Raw genomic sequence first — 15345 nt, 5'->3', positions numbered from 1 at the left:
GTTAGAGATATTTTTATCTGTTTGAATTCCTAGGTTAATGAGGAGACCGGGAATCGGCGCCCAGTGATGCTCACTCTCCTGAGGGTACCACGGCTCAATAAAAACTCTAAAAATGGCAGTGGTCAGGAACTAGAAAAGACACTGGAAGAAAGCAAAGAAATGGATATCAAGCATAAAGAAAAGTCCAATGGTATAGACTTAAAATCATAGCGTTTTAATAATCAAACAGTCAAATAGTTTTAATCTTTCAAGAAGTATTTTACATAAAGCTATTTTGCCTTAATGGCTCTGACTGATAATGTCATGAGTGATTTTTTTTTAATTAATGCATATATACGCACTAATATGTCTTTTTTATGTCTTTTTTAGTCTTAAGAATTGTTCAAGATGTTTCTCATAATATGACTCAAGTTCTTTACTTGTTACTTTAGAGGGAGAGATACAGGAGAAAACATCCAGTTAAATTGTCTCAACTCTTTGCCATTTGTAGATAACCCCTTGGTTCTAGAGAGTACAAATACTGAAAAGGAAACAAGCCTAGAAGAAACTAAAGTTGGGGAGATCCTGATCCAGGGCCTGACAGAAGATATGGTGACTGTTTTAATCCGAGCATGTGTGAGCATGCTAGGAGTCCCTGTGGACCCAGACACTTTACATGCCACACTGCGTCTCTGCCTGAGGCTCACCCGAGACCACAAATATGCCATGATGTTTGCAGAACTGAAAAGTACCCGCATGATCTTGAATTTGACCCAGAGCTCAGGTTTCAATGGGTTTACTCCCCTAGTCACCCTTCTCCTAAGACATATCATTGAGGATCCCTGTACCCTTCGTCATACCATGGAGAAGGTGAGTCTTTTTGATGTCAGAGGCTGATTAAGCTTTATATCATATCTTGGTTGTTCTTGGTCTCAGACCAGAAGACTTCTAGTTCTTTGTTGGGCATCTAGCCATTATTTTCTCCTTTATATTTACTTAGTAATAGCTTTTAATGTATTACTTTATCTATAGCAATCTAGGTTTTTTTGTCAACCAAAAATTAATCGGCACCTTGAATGCCTTCTATTACATTCATGTCCTATTTGGAGTAATCTTCACATTCACCCGAGTCTATTTTTTTGCAGTGTGATTTAGAGTACTGTTGCTGATAGGGTTTCATGCATCACCTTACCACCTTTGGGGCCCGAGAGATAGCCCAGTGGATAGGGCACTTGTCCTGCACATAGCCGACCCAGGTTCGATCCCTGGCATTCCATATTGTCCCCTGAGCACTGCCAGGAGTAATTCCTGAGTGCAGAGCTTTGACCAAACCCCTGAGCATTGAGAGTGTGGTCCCAAAGCAAAAAAATAATTGATAACTTATATACAGCTTTCAAATAGTGGTTAAAATACAGGTTCTTGTAGAAACAAAGAAAAATTGGTGCCTAAAGGATTGGGGGTATGTGGGGCAAAGGAAGATCAGTGACAGTTTTAGTGTATCAAGTTGGCCAAATGTAAATGCTTGATAATATCCCTTGCAGGTAATGGTGTGGAGAACCAGGCATTACCCCTGTTTTGCTTTTGTTTGTTTGTTGTTTGTTTGCTTGTTTTGGTAGGAGTGAAAATTAGTGCATTGGATGACATTTGCTATTTTCAGATTAGGATACCTTTAACCTAGAAGTTCTGTGGCTGAGATTAATCTAATAACTTAATTCACATATGCCAAGCAAGGTACTCAAAAGTATTCACTGTAACAATGCTTATACTACAAAGAAACTAGTGAGGTGATGATCTGCAGAGTACTGGATGAGTCACTTATGGCACATTTTATACACTTTTTGGTAGAAATGACAGTGATTTTATAATGCAGCCTGAAAAACAACATGTAAATAAGGAACATAACTAATTTGGTAAGAAAAATATTCTGATTCCAAAAGATGTTTTTGTGAATATAGTTGATAATAGATAGCGAAAAATATGGTAGAATTATTGAGGAAGGTGTTTGTGGGGGAGGTTTATACCTAGTGGTACTCAGGGCTTAATCCTGGCTCTGCTTAGAGAACACTCCTGGCAGTGCTCGGGGTCCATATGAGTTATGTTTTATGGAAATTAAGTAAGGTTTTGGCTGCATGCAAGGCAAGCACCTTTAAAACCTTGTACTAGCTCTATGGCCCCTTGGTAGCACTGTAGCACTGTCGTCATGTTGTTCATCGATTTGCTCAAGCGGGCACCAGTAACGTCTCCATTGTGAAACTTGTTACTATTTTTGGCATATCAAACATGCCATGGCTAACTTGCCAGGCTCTGCCGTGCGAGCAGTTCTTGGTATTTTCTTTATTATTGGGTGTATGGGATTAGGCCACATCTGTGCTCAGGGGTTATTCCTGACTGCATTTAGATATCACTTCTAGTAGGCTCAGGAGACCGTATGGGTTGCTGAAGATCGAACTTGGGTCAGCTACATGCAAGACAAGTACCCTACCCACTGTGCTGTCTCTTCATCACTGAATTCTTTTTTTTTACGTTTCTTTATTTTCTATGAGTAGTGAGTCATTTTATGAGACAAAAAAGCATAGCAGTATTTAAACCATGAGGTATCAAAACAACCATTGTGTAGATTGGTATCTCCTAACTTAAACTAGCCTGGCTTGGGGGCATAAAGAAAAACTTTATAGATTTATTCTTATATGCTAAGTTCGTGACATTATTGCATATTTTTAGAATTTGAACCAGTGATTTAAAATTGGAACTGAATTGGGGAAAGTTAGCTAATGATACTTAAATATAGGAACAATAATCTTAGATGGACCTGTGATAGGACAGTTCCCAATTTTATACAGATCATATGCTATTTTTTCTAATTTTGTACCATTTTCTTCTTAATTAGCCATGTATTGTGAACTGATAAGGAATGAGATTTTAGGCCAAGTGTACCTTTCTTTTCAAAATCAAGAGCTGTCATTTGTTGTCTTGTGACAGAGATTGGATAATATTTTGATCCTTGGTAATTCTTTATAGTTTCAGAAATTGGTCTTTAATAACAGCAGTGTTTCTCCCTTTATTAGGTTGTTCGCTCAGCAGCTACAAGTGGAGCTGGAAGCACTACCTCTGGTGTTGTGTCTGGCAGTCTTGGCTCTCGAGAGATCAACTACATCCTTCGTGTCCTTGGGCCAGCTGCATGCCGCAATCCAGACATTTTCACAGAAGTAGCCAACTGCTGTATTCGTATTGCCCTTCCAGCCCCTAGAGGCTCAGGAACTGGTGCGTTTCTCCTTCCAACCTTTGAGCCATTGAAATCTATAATCAATAATTATATAACTCCAAATGATTTATTTTATGAGAACTCTAACTTGGAAAATCACTGGGGCTTTGGCTGGTTATAATAATGTGGTTTAATTCAGAGGTATTTTAGTAGCTTCTCTGGTTCTTAGCTTGTGGTATAACCACCAGTGATACTGAGGATTCATTCACTGTCTTGTTTTTGCTATTAAGGAGCTCCTGTTTATCTTGTAGCTAGCTGACATTGTGTTTGAGCTAACCCCTCCTTAGAGTGGGTTTCTCTATATCAAAGTTTAAACCAAGCAGTTGCATTTGAGAAAGAGCTCACTTCAATCCCTGGTACCATATAGCCTTCTGAACTGTATTGGGAATTATCTATTCCTTTCACAAAGGAAACAAAGTCATAGTGTGTCTTGGTGCAGTATAGGGCTTTAATAAAGTGAATTTATTTTTTGTTGAGATTCAGTGGTTTATGGTGCTATTAATAATGGTTTCTCATGAACATAATTCCAATACCATACCCATCATCATCGTACCCTCTCCCTCTCTCTACCCTAAGACCCCTCCTTTCCAGTCTCCTCAACTCAATTGTATTAACCATTTCTCCCATTGTGGTGCCTTTGTACCTTTGTTACTACCTTGCTGTGTGTCTTTTAGTCCCACATATGAGAGAGACCATTCTGAATCTGTCACTTTCCTTCAGACTGACTTTACTCAGCACCATAAATCTTGTTCGACCATGTTGCCACAAACTGAATTCCATGATTTTGTTCTTTCTTAGAGCTATGTAATAATTCATTGTGTTTATACGACTTCTTGATCGATTGATCTGTATTTGGGCATTTGATTTCTTTCCGTATCTTGGCTATTTTACTAAGTGTGTCTATGAATATATGTGTGCATATATCTTTTCAAATGATTTGTGTTTTGGAGATAGATGCCAAAAGTAGTGGTATCACCAAAAATGGTGGGGGGGTTATCACTGGATTGTATAGTAGTTCTATAGTTCCTTATTGCTTTCTATATAGACTGAACCAAACGACATTAATTGATGAGTGGTTGCTTTCTCACCACAACTCAGCCAATGCTGGCTATTTCCAAACTTTTGGATATGTGCCATTCTGACCAGTGTGAAATTATATCTCATTGTTGTTTGATTTTCATTTCCCTAATCGTGATCATTCATGTTTGTTGGCCATCTATAACGCAGTGAATGCTTTAGTTTGAAATGTGATACAAATGGATGTGACTCATATCATCCATGTGTTCTTGTCATAAAAGAAATAGTTAAACAGTCAATACTACAGCTGACCTAGTTTCTTCAAAAATACTTGTGGGTCCAGAAAGAGCTCAATGAGCTGTTGTGCATGTTTCACATGGAAGAGGTCCAGGTTCCATCTCTTGGCACTCTTTGAGAGGTGAGCCTAAAGCAGCAAGCCAGGAATAGCCCCTGTGCACTATGACTAGACATAGCCCAACAATAGAACACATAAAAGGAACTTTTCATGAAACAAAAGCATTCAGGGATCTCCTATGTAAAGGTGGACTAGAGATTGGTAACTACTAATAACCTTGATTGCATTCTGGATCCAAATAATGGGCATCTGGGAAATTTGAGTACTGCCTGGATTCAGTAATATAATCATACCTGTGTTAAATTTTTTTGGTGGTCTTGTGTAAAAAAGAGCCTTCACTTCAGGAAGTCAAACATATTTAGGAGTAGAAAGATGATAGTTGTAGATGAGAAAACGGTTTTAGTGATTATGGTACCAACCTTTCATCTTCTTTGTAAAACTATGCTTTTTGGATGGGTAATTAATGGATTTGGGAGCCATAGATTTGTGTCTGCCTTTTGGCTGTGTATTTCTCATGTATTGTTCTCATTTAATCCTCAGATATCAAGAATTATCAAATTGAGGTTTGTACAAGTAATTTGGCTATTATCCTGTAATATGACTGCATTACAAAATGAAATCGTCCCCAATTCCAAACACTGTACTGATTTTATTATTTGGCACTGCTGTATTAAATACTGTAGGATTTGGGGACAGTAAAAGCCATATTTTCTGTTAGGACTTCATGTCCAGAGCTCCTTTCTGAGTTTTTGTTCAGTAACCAACTGTGGATATAAAATCACTGTTGACTGATTTTTCTTTCACTTTGGCTTAGCTTCAGATGATGAATTTGAGAATCTTAGAATTAAAGGTCCTAATGCTGTACAGCTGGTGAAGACAACCCCTTTGAAGCCCTCACCTCTGCCTGTCATTCCTGACACTATCAAGGAAGTGATCTATGATATGCTGAATGCCCTGGCTGCATACCATGCTCCAGAAGAAGGTATGCTGGTCTATCTCAGGGCGCTTTGCCTGAATCTTTTCTACCAATTTGTGGTTTAATGAGCATTCACCGCATTTCAAACTTTTGGACTCAAGAATTGCAATACACTTCTGAAGAAATAAGAACCATACACTATAATAGATAACAGGGTAGTTCCTAGTTGTGATTCCTAGGGAAAGCATCTAATTTGTTGGGGGGTAAGATCTGTAGGGAATATTCTTAGAACAAGTGATTTTTGAAATGTTAAGGATGAGATTGACAGAGTGAGGTCTGTCAGAAGAGGGAAGAATGAACAAAGATAAAAGGGAGAAAATTAAGAGCCTAGGAGTTGGCTCATGGGATTTGAATCCATTCCTTTGCTTTTGGAAGCCCTGGTCTTGATCTCCAGCACTGTTTGGTTTTTCTACCATCAGGAACAGTACCCTATGCCCTTACTGCAGTAGTGGGGAGAGGTAATATGTATTGTTTCAGCCACTAAAGATGAAATAGGAACTGGAGTATTTTAACACTGAGGAACAAAATTATCTTATCAAAATAGCTAGAAAAACAGAACAATATTTGAAGTCCTGACCTTCAAGACTACCATGCCAAGGGCCAGAACATTACTAGAGTGGGTAAGGCACTTGGCTTGTACACAGGTTTGATCCCAGGCATCCCATATGGCCCCCAAGCACTGCCAAGAGTGATTCCTGAATGAACAGCCAGGAATTAACCCCTGAGCATTGCCAGATGTGTCCTACCCCCATCCTGCAAAAAAGACTGCCATGCTAGGCTACCTTTTTACCTACCTAGTAACTAAAGGTAATTAAGTTCTAGGAGAATCATGAATGATTTTCATGGATCCCAAAATTCTAGTAAATCAAGAAAATCTATGTTTTCTATGCTTTTTATCCACGCTTCCCTATACAGAGGTACTCTACAACCACAGAATTTTAGCCCCCACACCCTCCACAAATCTTACTAAACCTCATAGGAAGCACTTTCAGGAAACTATCACCTGTTGGGTCAAAGAGATGGTATCAGGGTTAAAATACTTTTCTTGCACGAAGCCAACACTGATGGTCATCTGATAACCACCAAGAGTGATCCTGAGCACAGCCAGCCAGGTGTGGCTCAAAAACAAAAACAAAAATGTAGCATCCATTTATTGACCTCCAACTGTAGAAGGCTTAAAAACCACTAAGTGTGGTTTTTAAGTTTAATAATGACAACTGAGGAAATTGAGGAGCATAAGGTAAAAAGCCTGTGATAGCATGCTTAAAGCTTTATTTCAGCATTATTTTTTCTTTTTTTATACTAGAGTTTCTTTTTCCACATACAACTAACTCCTTATTGCCTGAGAAACTTTTACACAGTCCTGGGTATATAAGTATATAAAGTATGTGTAAAGATAAAACATGTGGGGCAAGGGAGATATAGTACAGTGAGTGGAGCACTTGCCTTGCTCACAGCCAACCCTGCTTCGTTTCCTAGAACCCCACTAGGAGTAAGTCCTTGCACAACTGGTATGGCCTAAAAGCCAAATTTTTTTCATGATGAAACATTTACTGATAATCATAAAGAAATTTATTTGGGTTATGTATATATATGCTGCATTTGCTCATGTGCTTTATTTAGCAGTAATAATAAATCATTGTAGCAACTTAAATTGAAATTGACGTAGCTACCAGAAGGGCATCAGCATTTCATACTTTAAAATTGTTTACTGTTTTGTTTTTCTAGCAGAAAAATCTGATTCTAAACCTGGGGGTATGACCCAGGAAGTTGGCCAGCTTCTCCAAGACATGGGTGACGATGTATACCAGCAGTACCGGTCACTCACTCGTCAAGGCAGTGATTTTTATACACAGTCAGGTTTTTCTATCAATGTAAGTCAATTCCATTCCTGTTTCCTTAGTATTTAGAATTAATGTCAGAGAAATCAGTCAAGTCAATACTGAAATTGTATCTATTGCCTAAAAATTAAAATCTGGTTTGGATGTTCCCAGAATTGTCATTTCTCCCAGTCTCCCTGTTACTTTTAATTATCTGATGGCTTACTCACATATTTTATATACATGGAGTAAAGATAGTTAAAATAGCATATTGAGAATGACTATAGCATGTATAGCTAATTCCCTGGAATACATCGTGCTTTGGGGTACTCTTGTCTATGAAATCAGTATGACTTACATGTTTCTTTTTCCATAGAGTCAGGTCTTTGCTGCAGATGGTACCTCCACCGAGAATTCTGCATCTGTGACATCTCAAGTAGAAGGTAATGATATTTTCTCTCTTCATATTTCTTGAATGAACAACTTGAAGAAACTTTGGGTGATCCGGTCATGGAATAAAGGAATTTAGGCATAATTGTCATATTTACTTGTCTAAGTAATCTTTCTCAAAGCTATGTTCTGTGTCTAAATACTTATGCAAAAGTTAATAGAACTATAGCTTAATTCAGTAAATAGTTATGATTTTTTCTTTTATTCTCCTATGGTTCTTTTTAAAATTTTTAGATTTTTCATTAACACACCTTGATTTACTTAGTTGTTCATAATAGTGTTTCAGGGGCTGGAGCAATAGTAAAGTGGGTAGGGCGTTTGCCTTGCACTCAGCCAACCCAGATTTGATTCCTAGCATCCCATAGGGTCCCCTGAGTGCAGAATCAGGAGTAACCCCTGAGCATCTCTGTGTGTGACCCAACCCCCCCCCAAAATAGTGTTTTAGGCATTACGTTTTAATACTAAACCAGTGTTAGCTTCCTTCCAGTGTCCCCCACCCCTCAGCCTGACTGGCACGTTTTATTTTTTTTTAATTAGCTTAAATTTTATTTTATTTTCTGACTGGCACGTTTTAAAACTTTAGTTACTATAGTTTGAGTCTCATGCTTACAGTGTTGTTGGCTCTATAATTTAGACATACACATATATCACACCTCAGCAACACTGATGAGCCTGAGGCTCCTGACGACTATCCCTCTTATCTCTTGTTTTCCTCTTCTTACTTATCCAGTTGATTATTTTTCTTTTTCCTTCCCTTTCCTTCTCATTTCTACAATCTAGGGTCCAGGGTAATCTAAGTATCCCTCCCTCTTTGATATCTTGTGTTCTCTTTTCCTGTTGTCTTGTGCACCACATGTGAGATTACGCAGTGTTCGCCCTCTCCAAATTGTAGGGAATTGTATAATTTCATCATTCCTTACAGCTACATGTTATTTCATTATGTATGTATGCCATACCTTAATTATCCCCTCATTTGTCGTTGGACACTTGGGTTGATTCATTATACTCTTTATTATACTAAGAGTAATAATGAATAATGCTGTGTATGTGTTCTTTTTGAATGAATGTTCTTGTATCTTGGGTTAAATAACCAAAAAGTGGAATTGCTAGGTCATATGGCAACTCTATTCTTCCTTTACTGAGACACCTCCATATTGTTTTCTATAGCGGTTAAGCCAGATAATACTCCTACCAGCAGTGGATGAGAGTTTCTTTTTCATCACATCCCCATCAATGCAGATAATTCCTGTTTTTGGGGAATGTGTACTATTCTTGTGGTGTGAGATAATATTGTCTTGATTTGGATTTCCCTGATAATAAGTGATGATGAACAACACATTTTCCATGCGCCTATTTCTCATCCAACAATGTGTTTGTTTTGTAAACTCAATTTTTCAGAATGGTTTTTGACTTTTTGTTGTTGATCTTTAAAAGTTCTTTATGATATTAATCCTTTACTGATGTGACTATTTTCTCCCATTTGTTTGGGTGTGTTCGTTTATTTTTATTTCTATTGCCTTTTCCAGTGGAATCATATCATTGAAAAATACCTTCACAGTCCAAAATCTTGGAGTGCTTTGCCTATATTTTCCTCAGTGTATTTTATGGATTCTGGTCTGATCACAAAATCTGATTTAAGTTTTCTGACCATTTTGAATTGACTACTATGTAAAGTGTGAGAATTGGATCCAGCTTTATTTTTTACATGTGGTTAACAATTTTCCAAGCGCCATATGTTGAAGAGGCTTTCTTTATTCCACTTTATGTATCAAGTTTCTTTGTCAAAAATTAGTTGATCGTTGATATGAAGAGTGCCCATTATGAAACATATTATAGTAGATACTAAATTTAATGCAATCCCTGAACCTATAGGAATTTATCATGGGGTAGATCTATAGTTGCAGTCCGGCACCTGTGAAAACCACTGGTCATTGGAAATCTGGTTTACTACACACATGACATAATAGTGTCTCAGTATGTCTGAGTCAGAAAATCATTTATAGAGAAAATAACTGTTTGAGTTATACTAGATAGATATATAATAAGATACTAATTTTGAGAATCAGCAATATAGTATTTATCCCCTTTTTTTTGGGGGGGACCACAACCTGACATTGCTGGGGGCTTGTCCTAACTCAGTGTTCAGGGGTCTCTTCCCCTGAGAGTTGATTGTCAATACTCAGGGAAACGTGTGGTGCCTGGGATAATATTTGAGCCTTCCATGTGGAAAGCGTGCACTCAGCTCATTGAACTGTCTCTCCAACCCCTTGTAAGGTATTTATGGAGCTTAAAGTTAAATTTTAGATGAAGGAAATGAAGTAACTAATATGAACAGTTCGGCATAGATTTCCTGCTTGCTATCCCTTATATCCCTACAGATCAATTCTTCGAGACAGGTTATTTTAGCTAAGTATCTTTCCAGTACAGTATAAGGGAGGCATTGTATTTGTACAGCTGGCCCAAAGCCAGTAGTAACGTTCTTTCCACCTAAGGCATAACTGCCAATTTCCTATTGTGGGATTGAATCATTTTTTGGCTTTCTCAACAGCTTCAACTCCAGATGAGGCTCGTGATGGAAAGAAAGATAAAGAAGGGGACCGGGCATCTGAGGAAGGCAAGCAGAAAGGCAAGGGCAGCAAACCTTTAATGCCCACCTCTACTATTCTTCGTCTTCTGGCAGAGTTGGTGAGATCCTACGTTGGTATTGCTACCTTGATTGCCAACTACAGCTACACTGTGGGCCAGTCTGAGCTGATCAAAGAGGTAATATTTCCAAATTCCGCTAAAGTTTTTATACTGGCATCATATGGATACCTACTGTGTGTTGGGCACTTTCCTTAGAACTTGTGTATGCTAGACCAGTGATGAGAGGCAGGGGGCCTCATGAGACACATTAAAATTTTCCCATGACATAGAGCTACCAGAATCACTGCAAGGAGTGAGGTGATGCAATTTGTAAATTTGTTTTGTAGAAAATCACTTGGTCTGCAGTGTGGAGACTGTAAAAGGCAAGATTGGAATCAGAGAAACCAGTTAGGAATCTGTTATAGTAATCTAGGTAATACAGGAACGTGATGAAATTGGGGGGGTGAGGTAAGAGGGGTAAGTTGAACAGATGTTTAAAGGGTGGAAATTAACAAAAATTGAATTTGGAGGGCAAAGAGGAAATCAAGGGTCGTAATTCCTTCCTTCCTTCCTTCCTTCCTTCCTTCCTTCCTTCCTTCCTTCCTTCCTTCCTTCCCTCCCTCCCTCCCTTCCTCCCTCCCTCCCTTCCTCCTTCCCTCCCTCCCACCCGGCAGTGCACAGGGGTTACTACTGGCTTTGCACTCAGGAATTACTCCTGGCAGTGCTAGGGGGACCATATGAGATGCTGGGAATCGAACCCAGGTTGGCCGCATGTAAGGCAAGTGCCCTACCTGCTGTACTATTGCTCCAGCCCCTCAAAATTTTTTCCTAGCTTCCCCCCCTTTAATCCATGTTTTGTTAGAAGTGGAAATGATCGGAAGAGACAATGGAATATGAGAGTTTTCTACATGAAAGGTATTTAGGGGATAATAAAGTACTGTGGGAAAGAATGAAGTCATATTTTACATGTCCTGATAGGAATTATCACTGGGTTAGATTTTCAAGGTACTTCAGAAAATGATACCATGTTTCCATATCTGGTGGTGTTTTGGGTTTGGCGCCATACTCAGCATTGTTCAGTCTTTACTCCTGCCTCTGTGCTCAGAGATCACTCCTGGCTATGCTCCAAGGACTGTATTTGGTGCTGAGGTTCAAACTAATCAGCAGTGTGCAAGGCAAGGATCCTACCCACTGTATTATTTCTCCTGCCCTCATGTTTCCATATCTGTTAAAAGTGGTTATCAGGATGGGGAGGTTCATAAAGTGGACAATGGTTGTAGGGGAGAGAGAGTGGTAATTTTGTGGTTAGTATGCATAAAAGGTCTGAAAATATCAAAGATAATATTTCAGACAAAGTATATGACGTTTCTGATTTATTAAACTCTTTTCTAACTTCAAGTTTTTAAAGCACAAGTATTTTTACTTTTCATGGGCTAAATTAAATACTATGGACCTCTCAAAAACTGTTCCCCCTGCCACCCTTTGTGCTTCCATAAGGTATTCTATTGCCATAGATTTGTTTTTTACTTCATGTCAAGGAAGCTTACAATATGTATTCCCATTTGTCTAGCTTCTTTTGCTTACATGTTTGAATGATTCATAGTAGCTATGGTTCATATAGTTAATGATTTATTTTCATTGATGTTTGGAATTCTGAGTGCACCACAAAATTTTTATATGCAATAAGGTATTTTCCATTTATAAGTATTACAGAGAGGTACCTTCATACTCTTTTTTTTCCTTTTTGGGTCACACCCGGTGATGCAGAGGGGTCACTCCTGGCTCTGTACTCAGGAATTACCCCCTGATGGTGCTCAGAGCTCCATATGTGATACTGGGAATTGAACCTGGGTCTGCCACATGCAAGGCAAATGCTCTACCCGCTGTGTTATCGCTCCAGCCCCCTTCATGCTCATATTGCTTGGTGAGCATGTATAAGCATTTCTGTTGGGCAATAAATGCCTATGAGTAGAATAACTGGTTTCTTGAACACATTCTTTCCAAAATGTGTTGTATCTGTGTACCACTACCACAGCATATGGGAGTTTGGATTGTTTTACCTTCTTTACAATGTTTGGCCTTTTTAATTTTTTTTTTATTTTAACCATTTTAGTGGTTTTGAATTATGGTTAAAATTAAGAATTTAAATTAAAACTTGTTTAAATTGCCTTCATTGCCCATTTAGCTATTCCCTTTTTTTTGAGTATCCATTCTGGTCTTTTTTTCTTGTTTTCTATTAAGCTCCCTTTATAACTGTAGAGTGTATAATGTTAGGCATTTAGTTCAAGCTTTCACTAGTTTGTGACAATTATAGTTGAAATTTATATAACACGTTTTTTTTAATTAGACAAAAAAATCTTTACTAATGTCTGATATCCATCTGTATACTGGGTATTCAGATGCTTTACAAATACTATTGATAGTTCTCACCTGGCACTACATGGTTGTTAGTGTGTTCTTGTTGCTTACCCAGCTCTGATTCCAAAACCACATCCTGTCTACTTTCTACTAGTCACACTGCCTTACCCAATTGCAATGCTTTTTTTTCTAGTTTTCACTGTCATGACATTACTTACACTTCACTTTTTCTTTTGTGCATTCCAAATGGTTGTCAGGGGACCCAGAAGCCACTTAGGGCAATAATACTCTTTCAGCCAGACCAGTGGTTTAGTACTTGGGTCTGAAGATATAGTACTGCTCAGGACCTTTGGTTCTGGGAATGGGACTGGGCTGGGCACATGCATGCATCCTAACCCTGCACTAACTCCCTTGCCAGCTTAAAATTTTATTCAAGAAACTGCTAAACTTTGTATTTTATTCACTGTTTGGAAATCTTTAATTCTAAAGAGTTCTGTGGGGGGGTGTGGTTGGTTTCTGTTCGGAGGCCTCCCAAGTGGTGCTCAGGGAGCCAAGGGACCTCTCCTGAGGACATTAAGGGTCATAAGTTCAGTGCTTGGGCCTTGTATTGCCAGGGACCATCAAGCCATCTCAGCAGTGGCTCAGGGGCATCATTTTCAACATGTCCCTCTTAAATTCCCAACTGTAGGGTTCTTAATCTAATTTTTGATTGAGGTGAAATTCACATAGAATTATAATTACAAAGTGTATACTAGAGTGTCATTCAGTACACTGCATGTTGGGTAGCCATAATCTATCTCTAGTTCTAAAGTAATCACAGCATTATGTGATTTGTTATTTGGTTGGGTTGATTTGGTATGGTATTAGTCTACAATGCTCAGGGCGTACTCCTGGCTCTCTGCTTAGGGTTCCCTCCTAGAGGTACTCTGGGGACTATATAGAGTGTCAGGAATTGAACGCAGATTGGCTGCATGGAAGGCAAGCATCCTGCCCACTTACTGTCTTTCTGGCTCCCAAAATTATCAGTGTGTTTTGATTCAAAATCTGCTTGAATGATTTCAGTACTAAGTTTCAGGACAGAATTTTTGTTTTAGGCAATGACATGTCTGGCTTAATATCACTGGGTATTTTTAAGCCTTTTTTTTTCTTTTTGGGTCACACCCGGCAATGCACAGGGGTTACTCCTGGTTCTGTGCTCAGAAATTAGTCCTGGTGGTGCTCAGGGGGCCATATAGGATGCTAGGAATCGAATCTGGGTCGGTCACGTGCAAGGCAAATGCCCTACCCACTGTGCTATTGCTCCAGCCCCTTTAAGCTATTTTTAAAGTTAAATAGCTTTATTTAGGAAATAGAAATGGGGTGGGGGGAGAGAGAATCCCATGATGTAGATAAATAATATACCCCAAGGTGATGCTAGAATGGAATGCTTCATTTTTTGCTATTTTAAAGAACACTGCAAAATCAATTTGCATATCCATTCATCATCTGCTAATTTCTATCCCATGGTTCTGGCCACATTTGTAGTTGTCAGCAAATATTGCAATTTAATTGAATATTGGATGATTATAGTATGCAGTTAGGAATCAAGATTTGAATCTTCTCCATTGTGGAAATCAGATTGGAAACCACAATGAGTAACCAGTTTCTCAGATTGTCCGTCTGTCAGGTGGGGAAAATATTCCATTTTTCTTAATTATTTTTTAATTTGCTATAATTTTATAATTTTCTGTGAATAATTCTATTCTATATCTTATTAAAATGTTTTGGATGTCAAGAAATATCTAAGTGAAGATGTTTTAACTTGTAGCAGAAATAAATGGGATTTGGAAGCATAGTAAAATCAGTTTGCTGTTGTGCCTTTGAGCCTTTGGTTTATTATACAGTGAACGTGATAATGACTGGCTGGGTGATTTCAAGGATGATTTTTTTGTGCATGTATCTTGTTTTTCCACAAACAAGGTACCATAGGTGATTATGATTACATGTCATGATTAATAACTTTACAGGACTGCAGTGTGCTAGCTTTTGTTCTGGATCACCTTCTCCCACATACCCAAAATGCTGAAGACAAGGACACACCTGCCCTGGCTCGCCTGTTCCTCGCAAGCCTGGCTGCTGCAGGGAGTGGCACAGATGCTCAGGTGGCCCTAGTGAATGAAGTAAAAGCAGCCCTGGGACGGGCACTGGCCATGGCTGAGAGTACAGAGAAACATGCCAGGTAAAATTCTAGCTTGTCTGAGTGATCATAACTGATAGTTTACCTCCTGACACTTGAATAAAAGGTCTGTTCATATTGGCACTGCACACTCTCTGGTCCTCTCAGATACTTCCAGTGCTTTACAATATTCTATGTACCAAAATACATTTGAAGGAGATGGGAAAAGAACTTTAAGAAAATAAGGGCATGTTTGTATTTTTTCAGTCAAGAAATTTGAGCATGTTCTTAAATCATTTTATGTTTAAATAAAGGTATGTGATTTCTTACCAATTCAGATGTTCTTTC

The 15345-nt window shown here is 38.6% G+C and overlaps 1 protein-coding gene across 15 annotated transcripts in view; it reads left to right on the top strand.

Annotated features, from left to right (window-relative positions):
• The window catches only part of HUWE1 (HECT, UBA and WWE domain containing E3 ubiquitin protein ligase 1), a 164475-nt gene that overhangs the window by 112136 nt on the left and 36994 nt on the right, over positions 1–15345 (top strand). For all 15 annotated transcript variants that reach the window (XM_055119788.1, XM_055119784.1, XM_055119790.1 and 12 more), the window contains 8 exons: positions 34–190; positions 491–849; positions 3045–3240; positions 5428–5595; positions 7318–7463; positions 7786–7852; positions 10408–10622; positions 14849–15060. In XM_055119788.1, the coding sequence (XP_054975763.1) occupies positions 34–190; positions 491–849; positions 3045–3240; positions 5428–5595; positions 7318–7463; positions 7786–7852; positions 10408–10622; positions 14849–15060 (1520 nt within the window). The remainder of the gene's footprint in view (positions 1–33; positions 191–490; positions 850–3044; positions 3241–5427; positions 5596–7317; positions 7464–7785; positions 7853–10407; positions 10623–14848; positions 15061–15345) is intronic.

The sequence above is a fragment of the Sorex araneus genome, chromosome X, assembly GCF_027595985.1.
Source record: "Sorex araneus isolate mSorAra2 chromosome X, mSorAra2.pri, whole genome shotgun sequence".
Taxonomy (NCBI): domain Eukaryota; kingdom Metazoa; phylum Chordata; class Mammalia; order Eulipotyphla; family Soricidae; genus Sorex; species Sorex araneus.
Note: the sequence above shows the minus strand (reverse complement) of the source record. Positions and strands in the feature narration are given on the sequence as shown.